This window comes from Melospiza georgiana, chromosome 12 (genome assembly GCF_028018845.1).
Source record: "Melospiza georgiana isolate bMelGeo1 chromosome 12, bMelGeo1.pri, whole genome shotgun sequence".
In the NCBI taxonomy this organism is placed as follows: Eukaryota; Metazoa; Chordata; class Aves; order Passeriformes; family Passerellidae; genus Melospiza; species Melospiza georgiana.
This window is the reverse complement of record NC_080441.1, coordinates 6,444,639-6,468,660: the sequence shown is the minus strand read 5'-3', so window position 1 is coordinate 6,468,660 and position 24,022 is coordinate 6,444,639. Positions and strand designations below refer to the sequence as shown.

Here is a 24,022-nt window from a genome sequence, read left to right as displayed (position 1 = left end):
GAGAGGCCCCTGCACAGAGGAGCTGCTACAAAGGATGAGGGGAGTATGTCTTGGAAGACTGGCTTTCCTCACAGTTGAAACATCAGAAATAGAATTGGAAAGTTTAAAGTAAACTGCAGCTGCCTCAGGCACTCCTGTCACGTTTCTGTCAGCCTGCAGGATAAGGAAAGAAATCATATATCCTGAACAGAAATAAGATGAGGCTGCATGAGTCATTTCTCTTCCAGGCAGATGAACTGGACTTGTTTGGCCTTGGTCTAAATTGGGAGCAGGCCCTGAAGGCTCCTCACTTCCTGGATGGTGACCATGGAACACGACTTCCCAAGAGCTGCATCTGCTGGGGCAGTGGGCAGGGCTGTTAGTGTGTGACAGGCCAGCGTGGTCTAAATGATCTGAAAAAGGGCAGAGAAAGAAGGGAAAAACCTGTTTGCCTCCCAGGTCTATACATTAAGGGAAAGTGTGGCCTTTCTGAGGCAGAAAGCCAACCAAGTGTCTGTGCATTTGTTATTTCTTGTTATGAGCAAGCTGGGGGCTGTGGAACATTTTCAAGATTGGTCTCTGAGTTGCATTTTTGTCTGGCTCATGGAAGAGGAGGGCTGTGAATTTCCAAGCCCAGAACTCTGGTTTGTGTTAAAGTTTTGCAGGATTTTGTTTTGTTTAAAATAAAGAAAAATGTTATAATACAGAGCTAGGTTAGAGCAGCTACCCAGAGAACTGTGCCCGCATTAGGCAGCCTAAGATGAGGCAAGGAAAAATTGTGTGTTTTTCCCTGTTTCACCCAGTGTTTCTCTAAACTAATTTCTTTCTAAGTTTCCTGTGATCTTTTTAGGTGATGCAAATTATGAGCTCTTACTCTGCATTTGGTTTAGGTCCCCTTTGACCTGAGCCCAGTCACTGAGTTTACATCTGTTAGTATGTTTAGAACACAGAATCATCTCTCTTCCAAGAACAGGCAGACTTTTCTTATAATATTTACTGTTCTTTCACCTTCTTGAAAAGACAGGAGTAATGCCTAGAGTGCTGTGCTGGCAGAAGGCTTCTTGCCAGCGTGGCCAGCCTGGCAGAGCTGGGCTGGGAGGTGAGTGTGTTTCACAGCAGTTCAGTGCAAATGCCACCACCCTGACACAGGGGAGAGGGGAGCAAGAGCAAGGGAACAAAAGGTGACAACACCACAGTGACAACTTGTGTGTCTTTTATTAAAACAGTTACAACTTTAGCTCTGGAAAAAAAGAACTGTGGATGCTTTATTGCTGTTCACGTGTGAGGAAAATTATGTTGGTGGTGGAGTTGTGTTATGATTATATACACCTCTCATTATACAAGGGCCACAAAGGTGATCTGGGACAGAGTGCCACATCTAAGAGATAAACACCCTTCATCTAACAAAATAGACTGTATACACCTAGGAGAGTGGGCTCTGGGCTTCCCCCTGGTTCCCTTGCCCTAGTATTTGATGATGTGGATTTGGAGTGCTGGGCCAGGTTCCTGTCACTGACTCTCGCAGGCACCTGGCAGATGAGTGGAGCGATCTGACACCAGATAATTTTACAGAGGTGGCTTTCCCATCTATGCAAGGACTGAACCATGGCAGCTGTCATGCAGCTCCAGCTCTGGTTATTTGCAGACACTCAGCAGCTTGCAGGGACACTTATTCCACAAGCTTTCAGTCATTAGGATTCATGTATTTCTCTTTTCCTTCACCCATTCACTGTTCACTGAGTAAAAGGATTGTCTCTCTGACAGATACCACCATAGAAAACTCTCATGTAACTTTCAAATGAACCATCCCAAACCTTTCAACCTTTGAGACCTTTCCCATTGTTTCCTTAAAACAACCTGTCAAACTAATGTGGTGCTCTCAGCATCTTTTTAGAGCTCAGCTGGCAGTGTCACAACCCTCTAACAAGTCCCATTTTGTCTGTGGCACTTAGAGCATGGCTTTGAGGGATGCTTCAGGACTCCACTGGCCGCATCTCTTTGGTGGTCCTTACCAGCAGCCTGCTTAGCACATCCCTGCCTGGAATTCCCCAAAATTAATTCTACTGGAGTGCACAGGGCCACATACTCTGCTGAGGGGGAACTCAGTGTTTCTCTGAGCCAGCATCGGTGATGAAGCCTGGACAGTTTCAGTGCATGGACTGACAACTTTCTGGCAAGATGGGACTTTGCTTCAGCATCTACTCAACAACATTCCTGACAACTTCCACAACTCCTTGACCTCATGCTAAAACCAAGCCCTGCTCAAGTCCCTCTCAGCATGGCTAGGAATTTAGTCACTTGCCTCATCCACACTGCCTCTAGAAAGGGGCATCAACATTGACAGAAAATTGTCAACTTTCACTAGGACTGAAACTCCTAGCTACTGAGCTACTCCCAGAGGACACAGAAGAACATTCACAGCCCTGTCAAAGTGACAGTACTAAAATCCTTCATGGCAATTGTGTCTCTGTCAAATGCTAACTTTGGGGAAGGTATGAGAAGAAAGAATCACAGTGTAATTAATTCCAGAAAAAAGCAATCTTGGCCGTAAAATGTTACACATGTCTGTCAGTGAATGCTGGACTCTGGGCTCCAGCTGCTGATTTTGGAACCCAGCCTCAACCAATAATGGTTGAGGGCTGTGACCTAGACCAGAGCAGACAACAGATGAGCAGAGTGAAGCAGCAGTGATTTCTGGAATAAAGGTGAAGAATTTTCCTTTGGATGAATGGTTGTGATAACTGTGAATAACGGTGGGTTTTGTGCAAGTGTAAAGATTTTTAACTAATTATTAAAAGCATTAGCTGTCCCTGTTGTCCAGTCATCCACCAACATCAGCGGCTGACTGGAGAAAATAAAGCAACATTTCTCTTTTCATGCTATTAAAAAATGGAGTCAGGCCCTGTACAGGTCAGCTAATTCAAGGACAGGGAGAGTCTGGTGGTATTCACTCCATTCCACACCCAGCCAGTGAAGTCTCTTTCATCAGAAAAGGGCATAAAGAAAACACAAGAGCAGCCCCCTCACCTCCCACCAAAATGAGTATTACATACACATTAGTGTCACTTTACACTTGTTGCCCCAGGCAGCCTGCTAAATTCTTCACACCCTGATCATATATTACAGAATATTTTCTGTTGCACATACACAAAAAATATTTAGTTCCTCCACAACCATTGCCTTAGACAAAAGTCTCTTCTGCAAACACCGCTGTGTCACGCTCCTCTGTGGCCACCTCTGCCACAGGCTGGCTCCTGAGCCACTCCACCCTGCTCCGGAGCAGTTCCTTCTCCACTGCTTCCACCTCTGCTGTGGGGCAGGACTCGGTTTCATCCTGCTTGAAGTAGTCCCTGATGGTGTTCCGAATGGTGTCGGGGAGGATGATGCGGATGGTGTGGCTGAATGTGTCCGAGCCCTTGCTCTGGGTTGGCGCCTGCGCCGTTTCCACTGGTTGTCTCTCCAGCTCCTCGGGAGCAGAGGCACTTTGGGGGCTCTCTCTGTGCTTGGCCTGCAGGGATGGGACCATTGGCTCGTGGTGGTAGCGCCTGGAGAAGGACTGCAGGACAAGGGGGGTGTTCTGCCCATAGAACAATGTCTGGGGGATGTGGACTCTCACAGTCTGCAAGCTCTTGGACAGGCTCTGCTCACTGCTGCTGCTGGGTGAGTCTGTGCTGCTGGTGTTTGTCACAGATCCCTCCTCTTCTCCCACTTGAGACCCCTGAGAGCTTTCTTTATTTGGGGCCACATAAAAAGTTATCTTGGTCCGCTTCAGGCTCTCCTGGCTCAGAGGGCAGTCATCAATGCCTTTGATCTCTATGTTCTTCACTGTCTTCTCCCTGTGCTGCTGGTAGCTGACCTGTGGGGATGTCTCACTGCATGGGCTGGCAGCTGGGTACTCAGGGCTTTCTTCAAACTCTTTGTTATAATCCTGGCTCCTGAGCCCTGGGCCAGGGTACCCTGAACAACTCAGCTGTCTCTCCTCCTCTTCCCAGTCAATGTCAGTGAATGAGCTTCCCATGGCAGCTCTGCTGACACATGGAAAACTTTTCTGCTCTCCAAAGAAATGACTGGTCTCTCCAGCCTTGGGTTCACCCTCATGAAAACTGTCCAGATTGCACAGATGTAAAGGAGATGTGAAGGATTTGTGCCACTCTTTTTGGGACCTCTTGGCAGCCGTGGGAGACACAGCATGAAGCCTGGCAGAAGTGCCAAACATGAATGGCAGGGATGAGACCTCTGTGGGACTGATGGCTGATGACTCTGAGCAGTAGGAGAAAGCACTGTCCAAGGAGCTAAGTGAGGAGGCAGAGGGGGAGGTGGTGGTAGAGGACAGGCTGGAGAAACTGGACCTGTTGGACAGGCTGGACTTCTGAAGGCTGATCTGCTTCACCCTGGAGGTGGTCTGAGGTGGTTGCCACAAGCTCTGCCTGGCCTTATTAACCCCAGGGCTTAGGCCCTCATCAATGAGCTTCTGGCTCTCCATCTGCAGCTGCCTGAGCCTGTGGACGTAGTCAGCGTGGCTGCTCATGATGGTGGCGTCGCAGCTGGACTGGCGGGCCACGGGCTCGTGGCTCTGAGGGGGCAGCTGGGAGCTGAGGCAGACGCTGGGCTCGGAGGAGCAGCGGTCCCGGGCCGGGCTCAGCGAGCGGATGGAGCCGATGGAGCAGAAGGAGCCGTCCTCCTCCAGGAGCTCGTAGCTGTCTGCGCTGGCGTTGGTCTGCGCTTTGCTCTGGTAGCAGGCTGTGATCTCGCTGAACAAGTCCCAGTCTTCCTGATCCTCATTGAGTAACAAGCTTCTGGGTACTTCAAAAATGGCATCGTCAGATTCCAGGTGGTGCTTTGGCCCTTCTGGATCACAAGTGGAAAACTCCAGCTCATCGGAGGAATCATCATGCTGAGCCAAGCCTATGTCTGGGGCAGAGGACACAAATTTATTTGTTGCTATATATATAGTACCTCACAACCAAACCAGGGAAATTGTATGAAGCCCATGGAAAAACAAAGATAATTCATTATTCTCACAGGAAATAAAAAAATCCTGATTTGATGACCAGTTTTCACCACTGGCCTGTATTCATAGGACAGCTAACAGAGACAACTACATCTCTTTCCATACAAACCATGTGATTTAGCTTTATAGAACTAACCTGGAAAATAAAAATACTGCTGGGCCATGGCAGTGTTAAGGCTACACTAAATTCTTGCAATGGTTAGAGTAGGTTTAACAGCATCCACAGAGAAAGACAACCATCTCTGGGGACACATTGGAGTTTCTGCACCTCAACCCTCTGCTTTGCTTTCTCTTCCTGCCTATGCTTGACAGGCAAAGGGAAAACAAAACCTAGCTGGTTTTCAATGTTGTTCCTTAGAAGAAACGTGAAGGTAAAGCAAACTCTTTTGTCTGAGGACTTTACCTACTAAAAGATTTTAAATATTTCTGGAAGATTTACTACCACCAACTTACCCAGAGATTCCGTTGAATTTTTGGACTTCTTTATGTCAGGTCTTTGGAACAAGGAAGCAATATCACCCCCAAAAATCTCTCCTGAGTTTTCAATCAGAAACTGCACTAACAAGGCCACCTGGCAAAGACAGGAATTTTCAGATTCAGTTTCATGAAAACAGCAAGTAAAACCATACCCAGATCATCTCATTTTTTTTTACAGATGTAATTTCCTCAAGAAGCTGTTAATAATGTGGCAGTGCATCTGTATGAACACCTGAGGCAAGAATATGAACTATGTGAACTGGTGCTGTGAGCCAGGTATAGCACATTCTACAGTTTTCTTCACTATTGCTTGCACCTCATAAGCTCCAAGCAAGCATTCCTCCTTTCTGGTGCACTGTTGTGCTCATTGCTCATTTTGTTCCAGCTGAGGTGGCAGTGTCCAACCTCAGCTGCTCCAGTTTTCTTGGGCTTGCTTGGCCATATAGGAAGCTCATCTGGTGAAGCAATCACTGCTTCCCTTTTCACCCTGGACAGCCTGAGGGGCTAAACCCCTCCCAGCACAAGCAGAGCTGCACAGAGGAAAGGATGGGGCCTGGGTGCCACTCAGCCAGCACTGCCACTGGCCCTGTGCCTTCCTTTAGACTACAAAAGGCAGTGCCATAAAAAGCAGTGAAAGAGGAAACCAGAAATTTTCCCAAACCCATGGAAGATTACCTTCTTTGTAGAGCGGCTCTCCTCTTCAGGCCCAGTGGGACTCGGTAGCCACAGCATATTGGGTGCTATGCAAAGAGCCAGGTTAAAGGCATTCATCTGATTCACTCCAGAATTCTGCTCAATATGATGCAGGACTCCAAAGAGGTGTCTGAGTAAGATGAGGTTGGCCTCTGGAAGCTGGTTGATGAGACTATTCAGGGAGTGGGAAAAAAGGAAAACAGTGCTGTTCACAAACATCTGCTCTCTGGATTCCAGAAGTTGCATCCCAAAGCTTTTTCCCCCCTCCTGCCCCTTTGTACCCAGCCTGAGACATCCCCACTTGATAATAAGGTGAATCTGTGTCACTTCCCTCCACCAACTCATGTGAGAGCCACAACTCTGCATCCAAATTTCCCACCTGCTCTGGTCTCAGAGCTGGAGGGACAAAGGGACTTGGGTTCAGAGCATGTGGGGGAAACCCACGATGCCTTAACTAAACAGGGAATGCCCAGAGGAGGCAGGAGACAGCTCCTGGCCAGCAGCGCTCCACAGACACTGCTGTGTCATGTGCTGTGGGGAACATGGATAAAGAAGGCCCAAGGTAAATGGTAAGGTTCAAAAACTGAGCTGAGTCATGGTTGAATAAACGGGATATCCAATAGGAGGCTGATAAACTGCTCATGTTCAGGGCAGCAGTTTCAAGGCAGTAAAGCTGTTTTCAAGGTCCACATCTCCACCTTGACTGACTGCCAATATGATGATCAGCCTCATTTCGTGCACGTAAGAATACAGTTACTGTCATTAAAGATTTAATTCTGCTACCATAGATGCACTCCTGGTAGCTGAATTATTATGCTTTTTCAATTTACTTGTTCTGGTAATTTGAACTAATCATCAGAAGAGAATTTTTAAATTACTTTTTTGGCATCAGAAATATTGAGGATGTTCAAAAAAGACCATTGAAAAGAAAATTTTCTGATTCATGACACTGGCAATCAGCAATAGATCCTCCCCTGTGGCCTGGAGCATTGCCAGTAATCTCCCAGAAAATGAAGGCTATTCTTAGGCCCATATGATCCCTCTTTACCCATCAAAAGAAACTTTTACAAACCTTTTGATAGCTTCAATCTTATGTGCCCGATTTTCTGTGTCCATAGCTTCCATCCACAGTCCGTGCATGTCTGAGGATAGAACACTGTCAGGTATATTTCGGAGAAAATCCTGAATTAAATATATATATGCAGAGCAGTCTGGTCAGTTTTGAATTCCTGGTTTCAGTTTCACAATGCATACAGTCACTGTTTATTCATATTAAGCACAAGATAAAACAAGACACTAAACAAACATGTTTATTCTCCCCTCCCATGCCCACCAAGCTGTCTTCCTCAGGCTCTTTTGTGGCAGCACTGCAGGAAGAACAGGCAGCCCTTCTGTTTTGCCCCTTCTCCAGAGCAGGACTGTCCCTTTTCCAGTCCAGCAGAGGACTCAGCCCTGGGGCTCTGCACAGATCTCTCTGAACATTTCTCAGCTAGGAGGACTGCTGGTTTTTCTCAGGGGACTATTCAACAACTCAATGTATGTCTTGTCTTGGGAACTGCCTGGATATCAGGCCAACAAGAAAAAAGGGGATTTTTTTATACTTTGGTGCCTAAATTACTCTGACCAGATTTAATTGCCAGTACAAAATACAGGTTTTTCCTTACTGAAACATGGGTCTTATCACAAGCTTCATCCCCCACCCACCACAGCCCCTCTGCTTGGATTTAGCAGCTGCTTTCCCTTGTGCTTGCTGGCTGATCAGAGGGTGAAGGCTGGAGGTTCAGAGAGCACAGGTCAGCTCCTGTTTTGGGGCTTGCAGAGCAGCTGCCCTCAAGTGGCACAAGCCTCCCAAAGCTTCTGCAGCCTCTGCCTTGCATTCAGAAATGACAGAAAACATCTGTGCTGCTGCAACCAAAGGGTTTTTATGCATATGTCAGTGCAGCATCTGCCATGTTATTTGGCACTGTACAGACATCACAGCTGCCTTGCAGGTGGACATCACTGTATTTCCTGCTGGGAGTGGTTTGGTATGGGCAGGTGCCAAAGGGAGCCCCATCCTGAGGGGCTGCACATATCTGCATGTGAAAACCAGGCCACTGAATCACCTCTGTGCCCACAAACAGGTGAAAATGTTCCTTGCTGGAAAATGCTTTCTGTTCCCCTGAAATCCTCCCTGCCCATAAAGAATCACTGCTTCCTTAAAGAAGGAAGGTGCCACTGGCCCAGACAGCTGAGTTACTCGGCCACACTTACCGTGATGACAGCTGCAGCCACAAAGACTGACTCTCCATCCACCTGAACATCACCTCCAGAGTTCAGCTTCTCTTTCAATTCCTTGCAAGTCTTGGCATTGGCAGAACGTCTGAAAATGCCCGTAGTAGAGGGACCTTCATGGTACAAGAGGAGCAGCATATCCTAAGAGAAAAGCCAGTTGTACTTTAGAGCCTAATTCTTTACCCTCTTGTTTGTGTATATTATTCATCATGTGTTGCAATGTAATTAGCAGATGACCGAGTCAGTAATGGGAAGAAAACAATACAAGAGATTTATCCTGATCTAACCAGGGACAAGAACCTGACAGGCAAGCTGCAGATAAAGTTCATGTGGGCATGCTTATCCTGTGACAAGTGTAAACCCATGGGACTCTTGTAGTGTGTGAGTTCTAGGCTACATAGCATGGCAGGATCCACTGACATTGCCCCTTGTCAGCTGGTGATGACCTTGAGACACCCACTGAAAAGGACAAATGCCTGTGAATGAATTGATGGGGATTACAGGAGAGGGTTGTTCCCACCCTTGTTACTGAGCTGAGTCTGGATCACAAGTAAACTATGGTCCTCTTCCCCATTCAATCCTCATCAGTGCTGCAAGGGGCTTTAAATTTTGGGCTAAACACACCAAATTTACATCAAGACAAGCAGTCCAGGCTGCTGCTCACCATGATTGGCTTGGGAAGGATTCCATCGGGACAGACAGAGGACAGGGACAGGCCGAAGAGCTTGCGGGGTGTGGTAGGGGACTGTGAGGGAGGGCTGCCCGTGGGGGTGCTGGTGCTGCGGCGCAGGGCCCAGTCAATCAAGGACTTCTTCCTCTTGGTGTGTTTCTGCAGAGACTCTGAAAGCAAATACAGACCTTCATTACACCCCTATCTGCTGGTCAGTGAGTGATGAGTGCCTACAGTGGAGGCAGAGTTCCCAGCAAAACAAGCACTTTCTACCCTCACCTGTTTATTAACTGAACTCTTAATGGGGATGGTTAGACAATATACAGCAGTGAAATCACTTATTCATCTCTCAACCATCAGCAAAACTCTCAACCACCATTCTTCTCTTGCTGTCTCTGCAGTGCAAGAATCACTTCACCCTTGTAACCAGTGATAGGCCTTGAGAAAATGGCATGAAGCTGAGTCAGGGGAGGTTTAGGTTAGATCTCAGGAAAAGGTTTTTCACCCAGAGGGTGGCTGAGCACTGGAACAGGCTCTCCAGGGCAGTGGTCACAGCATCAAGGCTGTCTGAGTTCAAGGAGCATATGGACAATGCTCTCAGGCTGATGCTCTCAGGGGCTCTTGGGTACAGGGCCAGGACTCAATGATACTGATGGTTCTCTACCAACTCAGCATTTTCTATGATTCTATTACAATTACTTGCAGTTGCAGACTAATGAAGGACTAAAAGCTAAGTCTGAATATTTGCACAGAGAAATTTCCCCTCTCTGCAGTCTTTTCCTTTTTACATTCCATTCAGGTGTGACAGCAGCTCTGGATACATGTTTGATGCCAGAAGAGCTCAGCACTGCACTGGTCAGTAAAGTCTCTATCCGGCTGTACCACTCTCCTGCAGTCCTTACCTCTCCTCAGCTGCATCGGAGCCTGGAGTCTGGGTTTCAGGACAAACTGACACTGTTTTTCCTTTGAGAGCTGAGCAAGGAAGGAAGCCTCTGTGCCATCAGCCAGGACAGTGTTATTGTTGGTTCTTTGTTGATGGTCAGCAGAGTCCCGGAGACAGCTCAGGGCAATGCTGAAGGGATGCTCGTGCCCTGTTGAGCAGAGTTGTGTAAAGAGCAAGCAAAACTGCAGAGCTATGGTAAAAAATTCTTACTGTTCTTGAAAAATTCCAGCTTTGGTGATCGCCATGACGAATGCGTAGAACTTAACAGACAAAATTCAGTGGTTTATTTTAAAATGTTTCTCCTATTTCTGAAATCATCCCCTACACATCTGTAGCACTCCAACACCATTGCGATTGTCCTCAAGGCTCCCATATACACACCCACCCGCCCTCAAGCCTGAGGAGTTTCTAAAACCTAAAAGGAAAGTTTTCAAATAAACAGTCTGTGAAGGCATTGATGCAAGTGGCCTACATGTGCTCATGATGTCAGTTTAGGATTAAGGTTGCAGTTCAGAAAATAGCAACCCATATTCAACAAACTGGGTTTTCAATATGGTGCAATGTTTTGTGCAGAAAGCACAAAATATTGTCATTATTTGAGAAGTGAAATGCAATAAAAACTAAATAAGTGCCAAAAGAGTAGGAGAAATATGTTGGCTTCCTCACTAGAGGCTTGTAAGTCACCAATAGACCATGGGAAAAATTTGCTTCTTTCATTTGTGAAAGTGCTTTCCTCTAGATGTAAAACACCCTTGCTGAATACCCACCTGTCTGCAGCAATTGGTTTGGTTCTGACAGAGCCCAACGGCAAAGGGCCTGGGAAGTGTCAGGAGAAGCTCTGTCTGACAGAGGTCAGTGGACACCTCTGCCACAGACAGTGAAGGTGGGCAGAGGCTGCCCCTGACCTCCTGCTCTGCCTGTGAGGAGATGCCTGCTCAGCTGAGCAGGAGAGTATGACCAGCCTCCACACCTGGAGCCCTGCAAGCTCATACCAGCAGCCAGAGGGATTGAATTAGGCTTTGAGGCATGTCCTACCCCTGCACCACACCTGCTGCAAACAAGGTACTTCCTGGTATAGCCTGAAGATCTCCCATTTATTTGGAGCATCTGCTTAAAAGTGTGATGGGCTCCCACCCAGAAATGCACAGATTTGCTTAGAAAAGGGATTTAAGTGTGAAGTTTTTCAAAGATATCACCCTGCTTTGATTAAATGGGGATGCTGAGATGATAAAAGCCAAGAGACATCTCACAGCAACTTGATGTCACATCTTACATCAAGAACAGTCTCCCTGCTATTGCTTTTGAAGTGAAGAGTGCAATGTTTATGATGTTTCTCTGCCACATACACTAATACAATTTATTATTTTTTCTTCTGGTGCCAGAGGGCTCTTACCAATGAGAGGATAAGCAGGCTCATCTTTTCCTGAGACCACCCAGAGGTGGTGTTCACTGGTCCTGCCCTGTTGGGTGAGGAACAAAGAGAAAAATGTTAGCTGACAGGGGCCAGAGTGAGGGTCCACGATGTTGCCCTCCACTCAGAAAGCAGCAGACAGCAAATCTACACTTATCCACACCCACTCTGTCCTGTGAAGCAGATGCTGCCAGCATCCTTAGCTAAAATCTGCCACTTACAGGAAGCCCAAGCTGTAGAAGGGTCTTCTTCATCACACTCTCTGCAGTTTCCTCATTGGACACCTTGACTGCAGTAGTCTAGAAAGGCAAACAGAGAAAATACAGGAAGCTAAGACAAAGGTGAGAAGTTTGGTTGCAGTTTCTTATAGCTTCAAAATCTGGGGGAAATGTCACATCTGTGTCTAGTGACTGTCTTTACTAAATATTCATGGTTGGATGAGCTGTACAAATTTGAACTACACCAGAAAGGATGATGGGTATACAAAGTGAAAGCTATTCTCCACTACTTCTTCTGTCATGGGTCTATTATATCACCCAAAGACTTCATCCAGCAGAAATCACAGGAGTTGGGTGGTGCTTAGATGCTGTGTTTGATCCCATCAGTGTTTGGCTGATCATAATGCCACTGTTGCTCAAAAGGGTGAATATGGAATATGGCAATGCTCATCAACCAGAGTGTCAGGGGTCACTCTGTGAGGGAAGAACACCCAGGAGGCAAATGTGACCCACCAAGCTCGGCATGAAGCCAAGAAATGTGTGCTAGGCTGGGACACATTCCAGTAAATTAATTCAGGACAACACACCAGTGACTCTGTGATCAATATCCTCAATTCATAGCACTGTCAATAGGAATTGACTGTGGCACTCAGCCACAAACTGTCATAAATTTTGAACTGAAGCAAAAGGAAAAGAGAAAAGAAGTCAGAGGTGAAGAATAATCTTAAAAATAAAGTGCTGTTTTATAAGGGCCTGGCTACCTTCTCATTTCTCAAACCAAAACTCTCCAAGTGGGCTTCCAAGTGGGAAGGATGCAGGTACTCAGATGCTGGAATACCAGCACAGCCCTGCATTCTCTCCCCTGCTCCACAGACCCCTGTGTAGTCTTGATCTGATGAGCAGGTCCTTAGCTTTACTTACAGAGGAACAGTTGTCATCATCCAGCACAACGATCTGAAGGGTCAGAGTCTTCACATACTCATTTTGTTTTACCTCATTGATATGCCTGAAAGTCAAAGAAAAGGGGAAGGGATATAATTTCCCAACCAAATTTGAGAAGGACCATAAAATGTGGATGGGACATCCTCCTTGGCACTGTAATAAATACAGATTAACTATGACAAACATGAATGTAATGTTCATAGTGAGGCCACGTGCTCTTAGTGACTTCTTTATCTACCTGGAGCACAAAGACTGACAATCCCCCCCATGCAGTACTTCAGTGCAGGTAGATGTGTCTGCATAATTCCTTCCAGTGTTCCCTCAGGATCACTACTGCTCTCCACAAGTCAGAAGATTTTTTTCCCCTCTTTGTCTCTATATAAACACTTTTGTCTGGGTGTTAGTGGAAGCAACATATAAAACATAAAAAAAAAAAAAACAAAACAAAACTGTAGCCTCTAGATGCAACGAAATAAAAATTTTAGTTCAAATCAAAAAACATCTGAAGAATCAGTAACACTTGTGACAGTTCCACAAGTGTTAGCAAAGTTGGCCTCCAGCTCCAAAGGAAAAAGCATGCTCCATCAATATCATCTTCTGATGGGCCCCCTTTTTTCCCAACCGTTAGCTCCAATTTTGCACTCTTGTAGGGGCATCAATATTCAGATTTCAAAAGTGGGTTTTTCAATCAGCACTTAGACACTTAACATGCTGAAAATCAGAGCACAATTTGAAGGGCAGATTTCTCTAAGGCCTGTAGAGGAACCACCTGGAAGGAGGATGAAAGGAGGGTCACTTACCCCAGCAGCTCTGACAGCCATCGTTCCTTCACATCAGCTGAGCTGAAGACAAAAAGGGAGGCAGATCATCAAACAAGTGCTGAATGGGTAACAGCCTTTGGAAACTCTACCCAATTGCATTTATATATGGCTGTAAGTCAAAGTTGCTTCCTGCAAAGCCCTGGAACAAAAGCACAGTCCTTTCCTTCTTCTGTTCTATTTTAACAAATACCAAAAATAATAATAACAAAAAAATCCCAGCAACAAACTGGACCAGGTTTCCTGTCAGACTGGTGAGTGTTCAGATAAGGGAAAATCCTTTTCTGTGAAGCTGGAGTTAACTCATCTTGTGGGCCCTCATTATGTTTGTAGCGACCTTTAATTGCTATTTTCTTTCTCCTAGTATTTCCTTCCCAAAGCCTGCTGTTCCTAGAACTATTGCTGCCAGCACAGGTTACCTGGGTTTCAGGGTAAGGAAATGGAAAAGGAAATGGGCCCTTTAGCCTCAGTCATTGTTTCACTTGACACAGGGAGACCTGAGTAGCTACTGGGGTGCAGAGGGAGCTCTGATGTCTGATAAGGTACCTGAAGGTGACAACGTAGTTGGTGATGGGCCAGCCAATGACAAATGAATTCTCAGGACTCATCTTTTTCTCTGTCACTTCGCTGAGACAGGTGCCGGTCCACACTTCACTCAGATGCACTTGCTTTTTCAGCTTCAGGCTGGAAGAGGATCTGCAATGAAGTTATTAATTCCTTAGGCCAGAGAATAACATTTAGACCTCCAGAGTCTGATAATTCTCCTTTCAAGCCATGCAGATGCAGTTAGAGCTCTTAATTTATATGTGACAGAAGGAGTCAGATTGAAAGTCAGTTTTGTCCTTTTGCCTCTTGCCCTCATGGTGTATCTTCAAGCAACCTCATGAGGAAATGGGGAAAACTGATTAGACAACTTTTTTCTTCAGAAAAATTGAGTGAAACATTAATTCCAAGAAGAATTTGTGAAGGTGGAAAGGGGAAATGCCACGTTTAGATCCACATTTCCAAAGAAACATTGTTTTAGAGGCTGCTATGTGCTCCACAAATAGATCAGAGCCTCATAAAATCTCATGAGTTGGAAGGTACCCACACGATCATTGAGTCCAACACCTGGCTCTGCACAGGACAGCCCCAAAAATCCCGCCACATGCTGAGCTAGCTTCAACAGCACCTACTGGGGAAAGGGAAGGAGTGGAAATTCCTCTTACTTGGACTTGGCAATGACCAGCACATCACTCAACAAAATCAGATGTCTTTCCTGGGTCTGCAGGCCCACGGTTAGCTGCACTCGCTCGTCCAGGATGAAGGAGGAGCCTGGGCTGCTGAACACCCCACTTGGCAGCCCATTGTCTGAGTGGGAAGAGGAAAGAGTAGTTTCCCTGGAGGAGTAAAAAAAAAAATCACAAAACTTTGTCAGAAGGTTTCCTTTTCTGTTTTGGAGGAGCCTGAGAGCTCTGTGCTTCTCCAGCCCCCACTGCTCACTATTATGACCCACATTTGCCTGCCTCTGCACAATTAACTTTACCAGCCTCAGACAGAAAACTGCCTAAAAGCCCACACCAAATCCTGTGAGATTAAGTTGCTGAAATAGCAGTTTTTGAGTGATTTCTCACTCAGGTAAAAGACTTACTTCCTGCACATGTGTGTGAGCTATGACTTGACCATGGGAAGCCCGTGGCTCACGGCGTGGCTCAGCTGGGCGTGGGGGCACTGCCCTTTCTGTGCATGTTTTCCATCCAGACTGAACAATTTGTCAGCACAAGAGTTGCAGCAAAAAGAAAATGAACTGCATGTACTCATCTAATTCCAGACATCTGATTCTGGCTTGCCTGGCAGCCATCCAGCTTGCTGTTTCCACTGAGATTCATAGAGGTGCTCACCATTTCCAAAAATCCCTGAGGGTTTCTGCATGTTGACTTCAGTCAGCAGGGCAGCATGGAGATTGAACCAGACCTTCTCCCTGTGCTGTCCCCAGCTGGAAGAGCTCTGCCAAGGGCAGTGTCCTGGCCTGCAGCTCAGCACCCCACAGAGCATCTCCTCAGCACTGCTCTGGGCTCAGGGCAGCTGGCACAGCAGCTCCCACAGCCATTTCTGTGCTGCATGAACATGCAAGAGTTCCTGCTCACACTCTATGTTTGTGTGCCTGAGTCTGATTTAATTAGTGAAACTCTGAGACATGGCCTTAGACTGACACAGAAAATACCTCACAGAGATCCTCCTGTCTGTACATATAGACAAAAATGTGTATCATGCTTGCAGGAAAGGATACTTGCCTTCCCTTCACCCCTCAGCAATTCTGCTCTCCCTCTGCTGCTCTACCCTCTAGTCTGAGGACACTCTACACAAACAAATAAAAAGCCACACGAGCTGTAATTGCAGTATTTTTGACGTTGTTGGTCTTAACTCACTTTCCACTGGCCTCATAACTGAAGTCACTTGATTTCACAGGAGTGAGGTTAAAACCAGCCAGTAGCTGCTTTACTAAAATCCTCCCCCAGTCACAGGAACACCTGCGCTCTGGCAAACAGAAATTCCCTTTTCCCTCCTCCACAGCCACCACCAAGTGAATCTTGACTTATGCAGCTGTGGGGCTGTAAATGAGAAGCTTAATCACCTTCAGATATGATATTAAAACTCTCCATGTCCATCAGCTGAGCAGTGGGAGCCACAGCATCTCACAATCCCAAGCAGTGGATTTCCTAAAGCTGCAGGATTACCCAGCTTTATAAACACAATGGCAGAATAACAAAAAAAAATCTCACTGATGCTTTCATGGCCTGAGCAAAGATGGCATTGGACCAGCTCCCTCCATAGCAATTCATCACAAGAAACATTCAAAGCTTCCCTCCCTCATAAGGATGTTCTCCAGCCAAATAAAGTCAAGAATTTGTTTCTCTTCCTCACTTTTTTTTTTCCTAACTGCAATTTAGAGGGGGTGGGAGGAAGGAAAAAGAAGTCACATAATTTTTCAAATGACAACCAAATGAAAATCAGTCCTGGCCTTCATATTAAATGTCCTGTGAGACTGACACTTCCCACTCATTCCAGAGAAGCAAGCTGCACTGTGCATCCATCACCAATGGTGGGACACTAAAGGGATATTCTTCAGGAGGGCTGGTCCAGATCAATCAGTTCAGCTTTATCTTCTCTTTCTTACAAAGAGAGAAAAAAATCAAACAAAAGAAATCCCTCAGGAAATGTTATTTACAAAACTGCTATCACAGCAAGGCACAAAGGACCGTGGTATCCCCTTATCTGTCCCTGGCAGTGACACAGTGCTGCACGAGGGGAGGAGGTCAAGGAGGACTCAGCTCCCACTGGGCTGGAGTGCTCAGCTCAGGGCTGGGTAAGAACACTCAGTGTTTCAGCAGAAAATGTGCATGGCTGGCACGTGGCTCCCTGACTCTGCTGGCACTCCTGGCGCCTCACTGCAGGAACAAAGCATCGGCAGACGCTCAGTGGAGGTGCAGGCATGGGGGCAGCTCTCCACTGCCTGAGCTTGCAGGATGCAGGAAGGGAAAGCTGCTGCCCCTGACAGGGATAGGCTGGCCTGGAGCAGGTCTGGGTCTGGCAGCTCTTCCAACAAATGTCCTGAGCTGATGCCATCCTGCACAGGGCTCTCAGGGGCTGGCCATGCCTCCCACCACTGCAGAAGCAGCTCCAGCCCCCTCACCTGCCCAGGTGCACCTGCAGCTGAGGCAGAAGCAGTTCTCAGGACTGTCCCTCCCACTGGCAGTGCACACATGGAGCAGGGGCTGCACAGGGCTCTGGCAGTGAGTGGCTGCAGCTGCACGGGGAAACTCAGAGGTGGAACCCCAGGATGCTCCTCAGGGGTGCTAAATCTGCATCAGCCCATGTCCTGCAACCCACCACGTCTGTCTGGTGCCTTGTCCCCCCTGCCTGCCCTCACCTGCCCCTTCCACAGGACCCAATTCCCCTCTACATGGTTAAATGAATTTGAAAACCAATTTGATTTCAGTCTGTGCAGGCAGAAAGAAGGGAACAGGAGTCAGAAAGGTATTTTTTCTACCTGGAATGGGACTTTGATTTTCCAAGAGCTTTAGTAATGGCAGATGAGGTAGATCGTCTTCTCTGGGCGATGGGCTTCATCTTCTGCAAGACAAAAAGACATTCAAGTTAGCCTGGCCACCTTGGGAGCAGACCTGCTCATTGCACTCTCCAAATTCTCTGCTTGTTTATCTAATAATCATGAAACCTCAGCACTGAGAGCCATGATCTGTGCTGCCAGACCCCCGTCCCCTTCCTGATCATTGAAACACTGGTCAACTCTCACATTTATGTTTTCATAGCCAAATCTCAAAGTAATTATATGAATAAACAGAGGAAAAAAAATAAAGTATGAAGTTTAAGAAAAACTTCCAAACACTCATGGAATAGTTTGGTAAGGAAAGGTACAGAAATACAATTTAAAACTGAACCAGATCAAGATATGAAGAGCATGTAATGTTCTAGGAAGTTGTACTTCTTCATCAGCTGGAGGAATGGATGAGGTTCCTTGGTAGATTTTTCTCTGTTTTCATTTTCCATGACTCCCAGTTCAGCAAACAGGTTGTTACCAGGCCCCTCGGCAGGCAGCCTAACCTCAAGACACTTTTGTCTTTTTTAACAGCCACAGCCACCAAGTCTTGTATAACCCAGAACTGGGGTGACTGTAATGGTGAGACCCAAGAGTCAGAAATTATAACTATCCAAGTCAACATATACAGAGGTCACAGGTCCCCTTTTATTTGCTAAGTAAATTTTGTGCTGGAGAAAGATGAGAGATTTTAGCCTGGAAGAGAAATCCTTACATCAGTGACTCTTGATTAGTGAGCATGGGAAAATCTGTCCCGTGGCTCATTTCTAATTTCAGCATTTGCCTATGTTAGAGCTTTAAGTGCCAGGGAGTTCAGAGCATGTTGAGACTTACTGATCTTTTGACTTCTGAATGTTACAAAATATGAAAAATTCTAGGAATTGAAGAAACCAGGATTGCTGGTTGATGAGGGAGGGCTCCTAAGGGGAAAGGATGTTGCTTTTGTTAACTGAATACTTTTCAAGGTCTGTGCTGAGCAATGGAAACATTTATTGCATGGGAGCTCACTGGTCCCATCTCTGAGGACGCAAGGCTGTTACAGCTCAGCACCTTATGACTGCATTACCATTCCTGTGATGCCAGGGGAAAGTTTTATCTCATATCAGGGATGGAAATGCAAAGGACAGAACCATTTCAGCCAATTTGTGTGACTGCTGTTCACCACGTTGTGTCAGGTTTTTCAGAGCAAACTGGAAGGCAGGCTGGGGCAGGTTTGCTTCTGGTTACCCTCCCTGGAGCTACAGGAGCTCAGCATGGCTGCAAGTCTGTCTCCAGGGGTTTGTGTGAGAAAATAAAAGTTGGTGGAAATGATTTAACACTGTTCAGAAAGGGAATCCATGGCAGAGGCTGGAGTGGAGTCCAGCTGCCAGGGAAGGGACACCCTCCTCATCTCCCATTTGGTTTACAAGACACCTTTTGACTTGTGCAGCCAAGGACCTGGGAATCCTACAGGTTAGAGCTTTCCACAACAGACTCCTGACTCCATGCCTGATCAGGTCCAACAGAGGCCTCCAAAGCACAGATGACCTTGTGAAAAAGAATGTGTGATTACATAACTCAAAGCTGGAGCTGGCCTGCAAGTGAGACTTAATAAATCAATTTCCTAATAGATAAATATTCAGCTTTGAGTATCCTTGGTGCTCCCTAAGCAGGTTCCCTGGGTACATGTACAAATGTAGACAGAGGCAGATGGACAGCAATTTATCCCTCTTACCCTGCTGTGACATTGCCAAGCAAAAATCTTTCTATGGAAGTTTCACAAGGAGAACTGAATAAAAATAACATCAGCTCACAAATGCTTGTTTTTAAAAAAGGAAGCCCCTACTAAAACAGAACATCTGGCTTCTGGAAGTGCCTTAATAGGATAAAACATTCCCACAAACATAATGCAGCAAAGCATCAGCCATGCATTATCTGAAGGTGGGCAGCGAGGATGAGTGTGGATGCCTGGGGACAAATGCCAGCAGCTGCCACTGCAGAGGTCACTGATGAGGACAGGGTGACCTGAGGCACCTCTGTGCCAGGGGCACTGCAGATTGCAGCAATGTCTTCAGAGGTATTGTAATAAAGCCTTGATAGGATCTCCTGTGCCAAGGAATCCCATGGCACACAAAACCTGGCTGTAGGCAAGGCAATCACGTTGGCCACTCCAAAGCCACTCTCTTCTGGGGTACAAGTGGTGCAGACATGATGGAATTTTAGGGTAGGAGGGCATTTATCCCAGAATAAACTTCAGGGAGTCGGTTCTGGTGGATTTCTTCTTCTGACCAGTGTTCCTGAATGGTGGCAGCAATGCCTTCCAAGCAGCCTTATCTGAGGACCTACAGGTTGCTGGTTCTACAGCTGATACAGGTGCTGGTTCTACAGCACCACCTCCAGCAGGCACTGGGCTACCCCTGGAAGTCCAACAAAGACAGCACTGGGATTCTCCAGTGGAATGCTGTGACTACAGGACACAAGGTACTCCCCATACTTGATCTCTCTGAAAAAAATGCTGAGATCATCAGCTGTCCAGAGGTCCAGCTGCCTGACCCCAAACAGACTCTAGGCAAACAAAAAAATTGCTTTCCAAGACCTCAGCCAAAGTCTCTTTGATCCTAGCCAGTCCCACTCCTTTGGCAGGGCATCACTGCCATTATGGAATCCCCTTACTGTAGGTAAGAAATCATTTTGGCCACTCTAAAACAATCATGTGTCTGAGGGAATTTGACACACAGCTAATTGGCACAATTTCAGGGTTAACACACTTAATTTGCATGGCCACCTTCTCATCCAGCTCATCTCTACAGCCACAACAGCCTTGTTCTCCACAATACCAGCAGTCCCACTCCTAACCTTACTAGTTCTCTTCTTAGAAGTAGCAGTATTGATAATCTAGGCCTATGTTTTTGTACTCCTACTGAGCCTCTACCTACAAGAAAATATCTAACTCTCAATGGCACACCAAGCACATTCTTATCACACACTCTTATCTTATTTAATAGAGTAATTATAAATTGTTCTGTCTTTGGTTTCAGCAGGCATACAAAGTTAAACAGTTGCTTGTGTACTCCCTCTCTGCATGGGAGAATCTAGCTGCGTATCTCATTTTAAACAATTTAATTGTGCATGGGCCAGCCCCTGTGAATGATATTTTCTTAAGAGACTGCTGGACCAGGACAGAGTCTCCTAACACCTTGAGTGTTCTCACAGTGCCATGTAAATGCACCCTGAATCCAGCATATTTCTAAGCTCTACAGTTTTATGGTTTTCTTGCACAAACCCCCTCCCATCTCACTACCCAGAAGCAGCATTCCAGGTCCCCTGTGTGATGGTGGAGCCCGCTGACCCTCCTGCCCAAGGGCTGGGCTGGAGCAGAGCTGCCTGGGGGTGGCTCCCAGCCAGACTCACCTGGCTGCCAGCAGCCTTGGGCAGCCCTTGCCCACAGAAATGCTTCTGCAGGAAGAGGGGAGCTCGCTGTGCCCCTCCACACTGCAGCCAGGCTGGGCTGTTCCTGGAGCTCAGCTCTGCTCCATTCACTGGGCACGGAATCACAGCAGTGCCGAAGGCCATGGCGTGATCCCTGTGCTGTTTTGGTGCCATGGAAACAGAGACTCATTTACCCAACACACTCTGGAAGTGCCTGAACACTTCTAACACTCTGGGCCGTGTTTGTGCATTACTCATCTGCGAGCTGCTGATTTTAGCTGTGTATTTCTTGGCACCAGGGGGGCTGTGAGTCTGATGCCCTTCATTCCAGATCCATGTATGGTCTCTGCTATCGGCTCAGCTGGCCAGCAGCACTGATTGGTTTTTTTTCCCTGCTGACCTCTGCACTTGAATGTTATTCTCCAAATAGTTAAGGTGGGATGGAGCTGAAAAATAATGACATCTGCTTAGCACAGGGTGGGTTTTCCTTCTGACAACAGCTGGTCAAAGTTTGCAATGCCTGTGGCACTGGGATGATGCAGTTTGGTTATGTTGCCATTCAGAAATGAAAAAAAAAATTGTTTAACAGGGTTTTTTTTCTGTAAAACTTAAATTGAAATATTTGTTTCAGAAACACTGATACGCTGTTTCTTTGAAACCACACTGTGCTTTCTTCAACCCCAGCGTTTCAGGGTGAGATTGCGGCACCCAGCTCACACCAGCAGCTCACTGCTGCTCCCAGTGCTCTTTGCTGCCAGGTTCTGTCACTCTGTGTGGAGCATTAAGCTGTCAGTGTCACTCTCCCCTCCTCAGACAAACAGTCACTTCCCAGCTGCAAAGATGATTAAAGGGTATCATATACTCTTAAAAAAAATCCAAATTTTTATAATCATGGATTCAGAGTCCATTTCATGCTGATATTCTTATTTGTCAGGGAGGCTTATGTTGCTAAAGACATGGTCAGAGAGAGTAAAACATGGGCCACAATGTCTTTGATTATTTGGAGCATCACAGATTGTTCAGAGCCCACAACATCAACATTATTCTTATTCTTGCATGGATATTGTGAAACACTATCTTCCTACAAATATTCTCCTCATGATATCAGCATGGGGTGTCAGAGCAGATAGCAGATCGCTGCTATTGATCAGCTGAGCACAGCTGGCAGTGGGACAGGGCAATCCAGTGGCCTGCTGGACCAGGGCAAACATTACTGTATGAATGTAGCACATGGCTACTTAGCTCTCAGACAACATTTAAAAAACACTTAAGAACCCAGTTGAGAGTAGAGAAACAATTCATCACTTGGACTTGGATCCATCCATGTGAAAACAACTGCTGCTGTCCTCTCCAATAATGAGTTTACATTAGCAGAGGCATGCCCTCGAAAGCCTCTTAATGAGATAATGTGGGCACTGCTGCCTCCTGTGCTGTCCCTGCTCCTGCCATGTCCCCATGGCACACTGCTGTTGCACTTCCAGTTAGAAAATGCCATTAGAGAGAGATAATGAAACAGAAGAGACAATTGTTCAGTGCATAAAAGGAAATCAGGCATTAAGTTACGTGAAAAAAACCTGAGCTTGCCATTATATGCGGATTTACACTTGAGTTTAGGGAAAAGTGCACTCACACAGCTGCTGTCTCCTTCACCCTGCTCCCAGACTTCATCTGCCACCCAGCAAACTGCACAGTTTGAATGTGACCCCTCAAGCTGGAGCAGTTTTAGCAGGGGCTCCAGCAGCTCTTGTCTTGCATCCATTCATTCCCCCTTGCTTCAAATGGGAAACCCATCCCAGAGCACCCACTGGGAGGCAGGGCAGGGTCTGAGTGTCTGCCCCGAGCCTCTCCAGGGTGCTGTGCCACTCTGCCAGCCTGGTCCTGGCTGACAGTGCCCTGAAAAGCTGCACTCCTTCCTACAGCATGCCATCAGCTCCTTGGAGGAGGTGTCTTTTCTTCTCAGCCTTGGTTTCCTGCCCAGCTCAGAATAAGATTAAAACCCTCCACTTCTTCTCCAAGTGTCCCCTACAGGTGAGTGATTGGAGTTCCAGGAGCCAAACAAAAGCCAGGTCTGTGATTTGTTTTCTGCACTGTTTTCCCTCTCTTTGCACCGTTCTCAGCCAGGGGAAGATTGGATCATCCCATTTACAAGGACTGGCTGAGGGAGCTGGGCTGCTCAGCCCTGAGAACAGAGAACAGAGGTGACCTCATCAGTGTCCATCAGTGTCTGAAGGGAGGTGTCAGGGCTGGAGCCAGGCTGTGCTCAGTGGTGCTGAGCAGGACAGGAGGCAATGGGCAGGAATTGGAAGACAGGCAGTTCCATGTGAACATGAGGAAGAACTTTACTGTGCAGGTTCTGTGCACAATGGAACTGGGACAGGTTGTCCAGGGACAGTGTGGAGTCTCCCTCTCTGGAAATATTCCAGATCTGTCTGCTCACAATCCTGTGCACTGAGCTCTGGGATGACTCTGCTTGGGCAGGAGGATGGACCAGTGTGGTCCCTTCCAGCCTGAGCCACTCTGTGATTGTGTGAGGATGCCATATATAGCAGAGATAGTGCTCCCATGACAGTGCTCAGGACCAGGCATTGCTCACCAGCTTCCTTCCAGCATCACCCAACAGGGAGAAGGCTCCAAAATGGAGCAGGCCCAGCAAAAAACATGCTCTGTATGAACCATGGTTTGATGTGAACTCAGAGCTAAGAAACTCGGGTGTAAATATTTATCTGAGCCATTTTACACAACTTCATCTTCCTGTCATGTTTCACTAACTGCTTCCCTCTCCTTTACTGCTAATACACAGCTCCAAACAAACCAAAACATTTCTTAAAATATGCACAGCCTGGTGGCAGTAAATCAGCTTGCAAGGCCACACTTTGAAATATTTCCTTTTCCTTCCAAGAAATGGAACCCTGCTGGTTTATTTTAAAGTCTCCCATATAAGCAGGACTGGGAGAAACAGTTCTTGTCTGCCAAGAGCCAAGTGGGTTTTCCACTTGGAGGTGGAAAGAGAGGTGCTTGGAGATCAGCTTAATTCACACTAATCTGTTCCATGCCACATTTTTTCCCTGCTCCCATGGATTGC

At 46.7% G+C, this 24,022-nt stretch overlaps 1 protein-coding gene across 1 annotated transcript; it reads right to left on the bottom strand.

The window, feature by feature from the left end:
- Positions 1-1,179: 1,179 nt before the first annotated feature.
- On the bottom strand, positions 1,180-17,546 carry LOC131088730 (rho GTPase-activating protein 20-like). Its single transcript, XM_058032988.1, has 14 exons — positions 17,467-17,546; positions 14,645-14,815; positions 13,983-14,132; positions 13,419-13,460; positions 12,598-12,682; positions 11,680-11,757; positions 11,441-11,507; positions 10,007-10,195; positions 9,099-9,274; positions 8,414-8,575; positions 7,233-7,342; positions 6,143-6,332; positions 5,444-5,561; positions 1,180-4,890 (listed from the first exon to the last, which is right to left on the bottom strand). Exons 1-14 carry the CDS (start codon positions 17,544-17,546, stop codon positions 3,161-3,163), a joined length of 3,348 nt encoding a protein of 1,115 aa, XP_057888971.1. The 3' UTR covers positions 1,180-3,160.
- Positions 17,547-24,022: the final 6,476 nt, after the last annotated feature.

Bases quoted from the DNA above. Each gene is read 5' to 3' on its own strand.
- LOC131088730 (XM_058032988.1), bottom strand. From the start codon at position 17,546: ATGAAGCCCATCGCCCAGAGAAGACGATCTACCTCATCTGCCATTACT. The intron at 13,461-13,982 runs GTACCTTATCAG...TTTTGTCTTCAG, and splicing joins AACTACGTTGTCACCTTCAG to CTCAGCTGATGTGAAGGAAC. The intron at 5,562-6,142 runs GTAATCTTCCAT...TGTCTTTGCCAG, and splicing joins AGAGCCGCTCTACAAAGAAG to GTGGCCTTGTTAGTGCAGTT.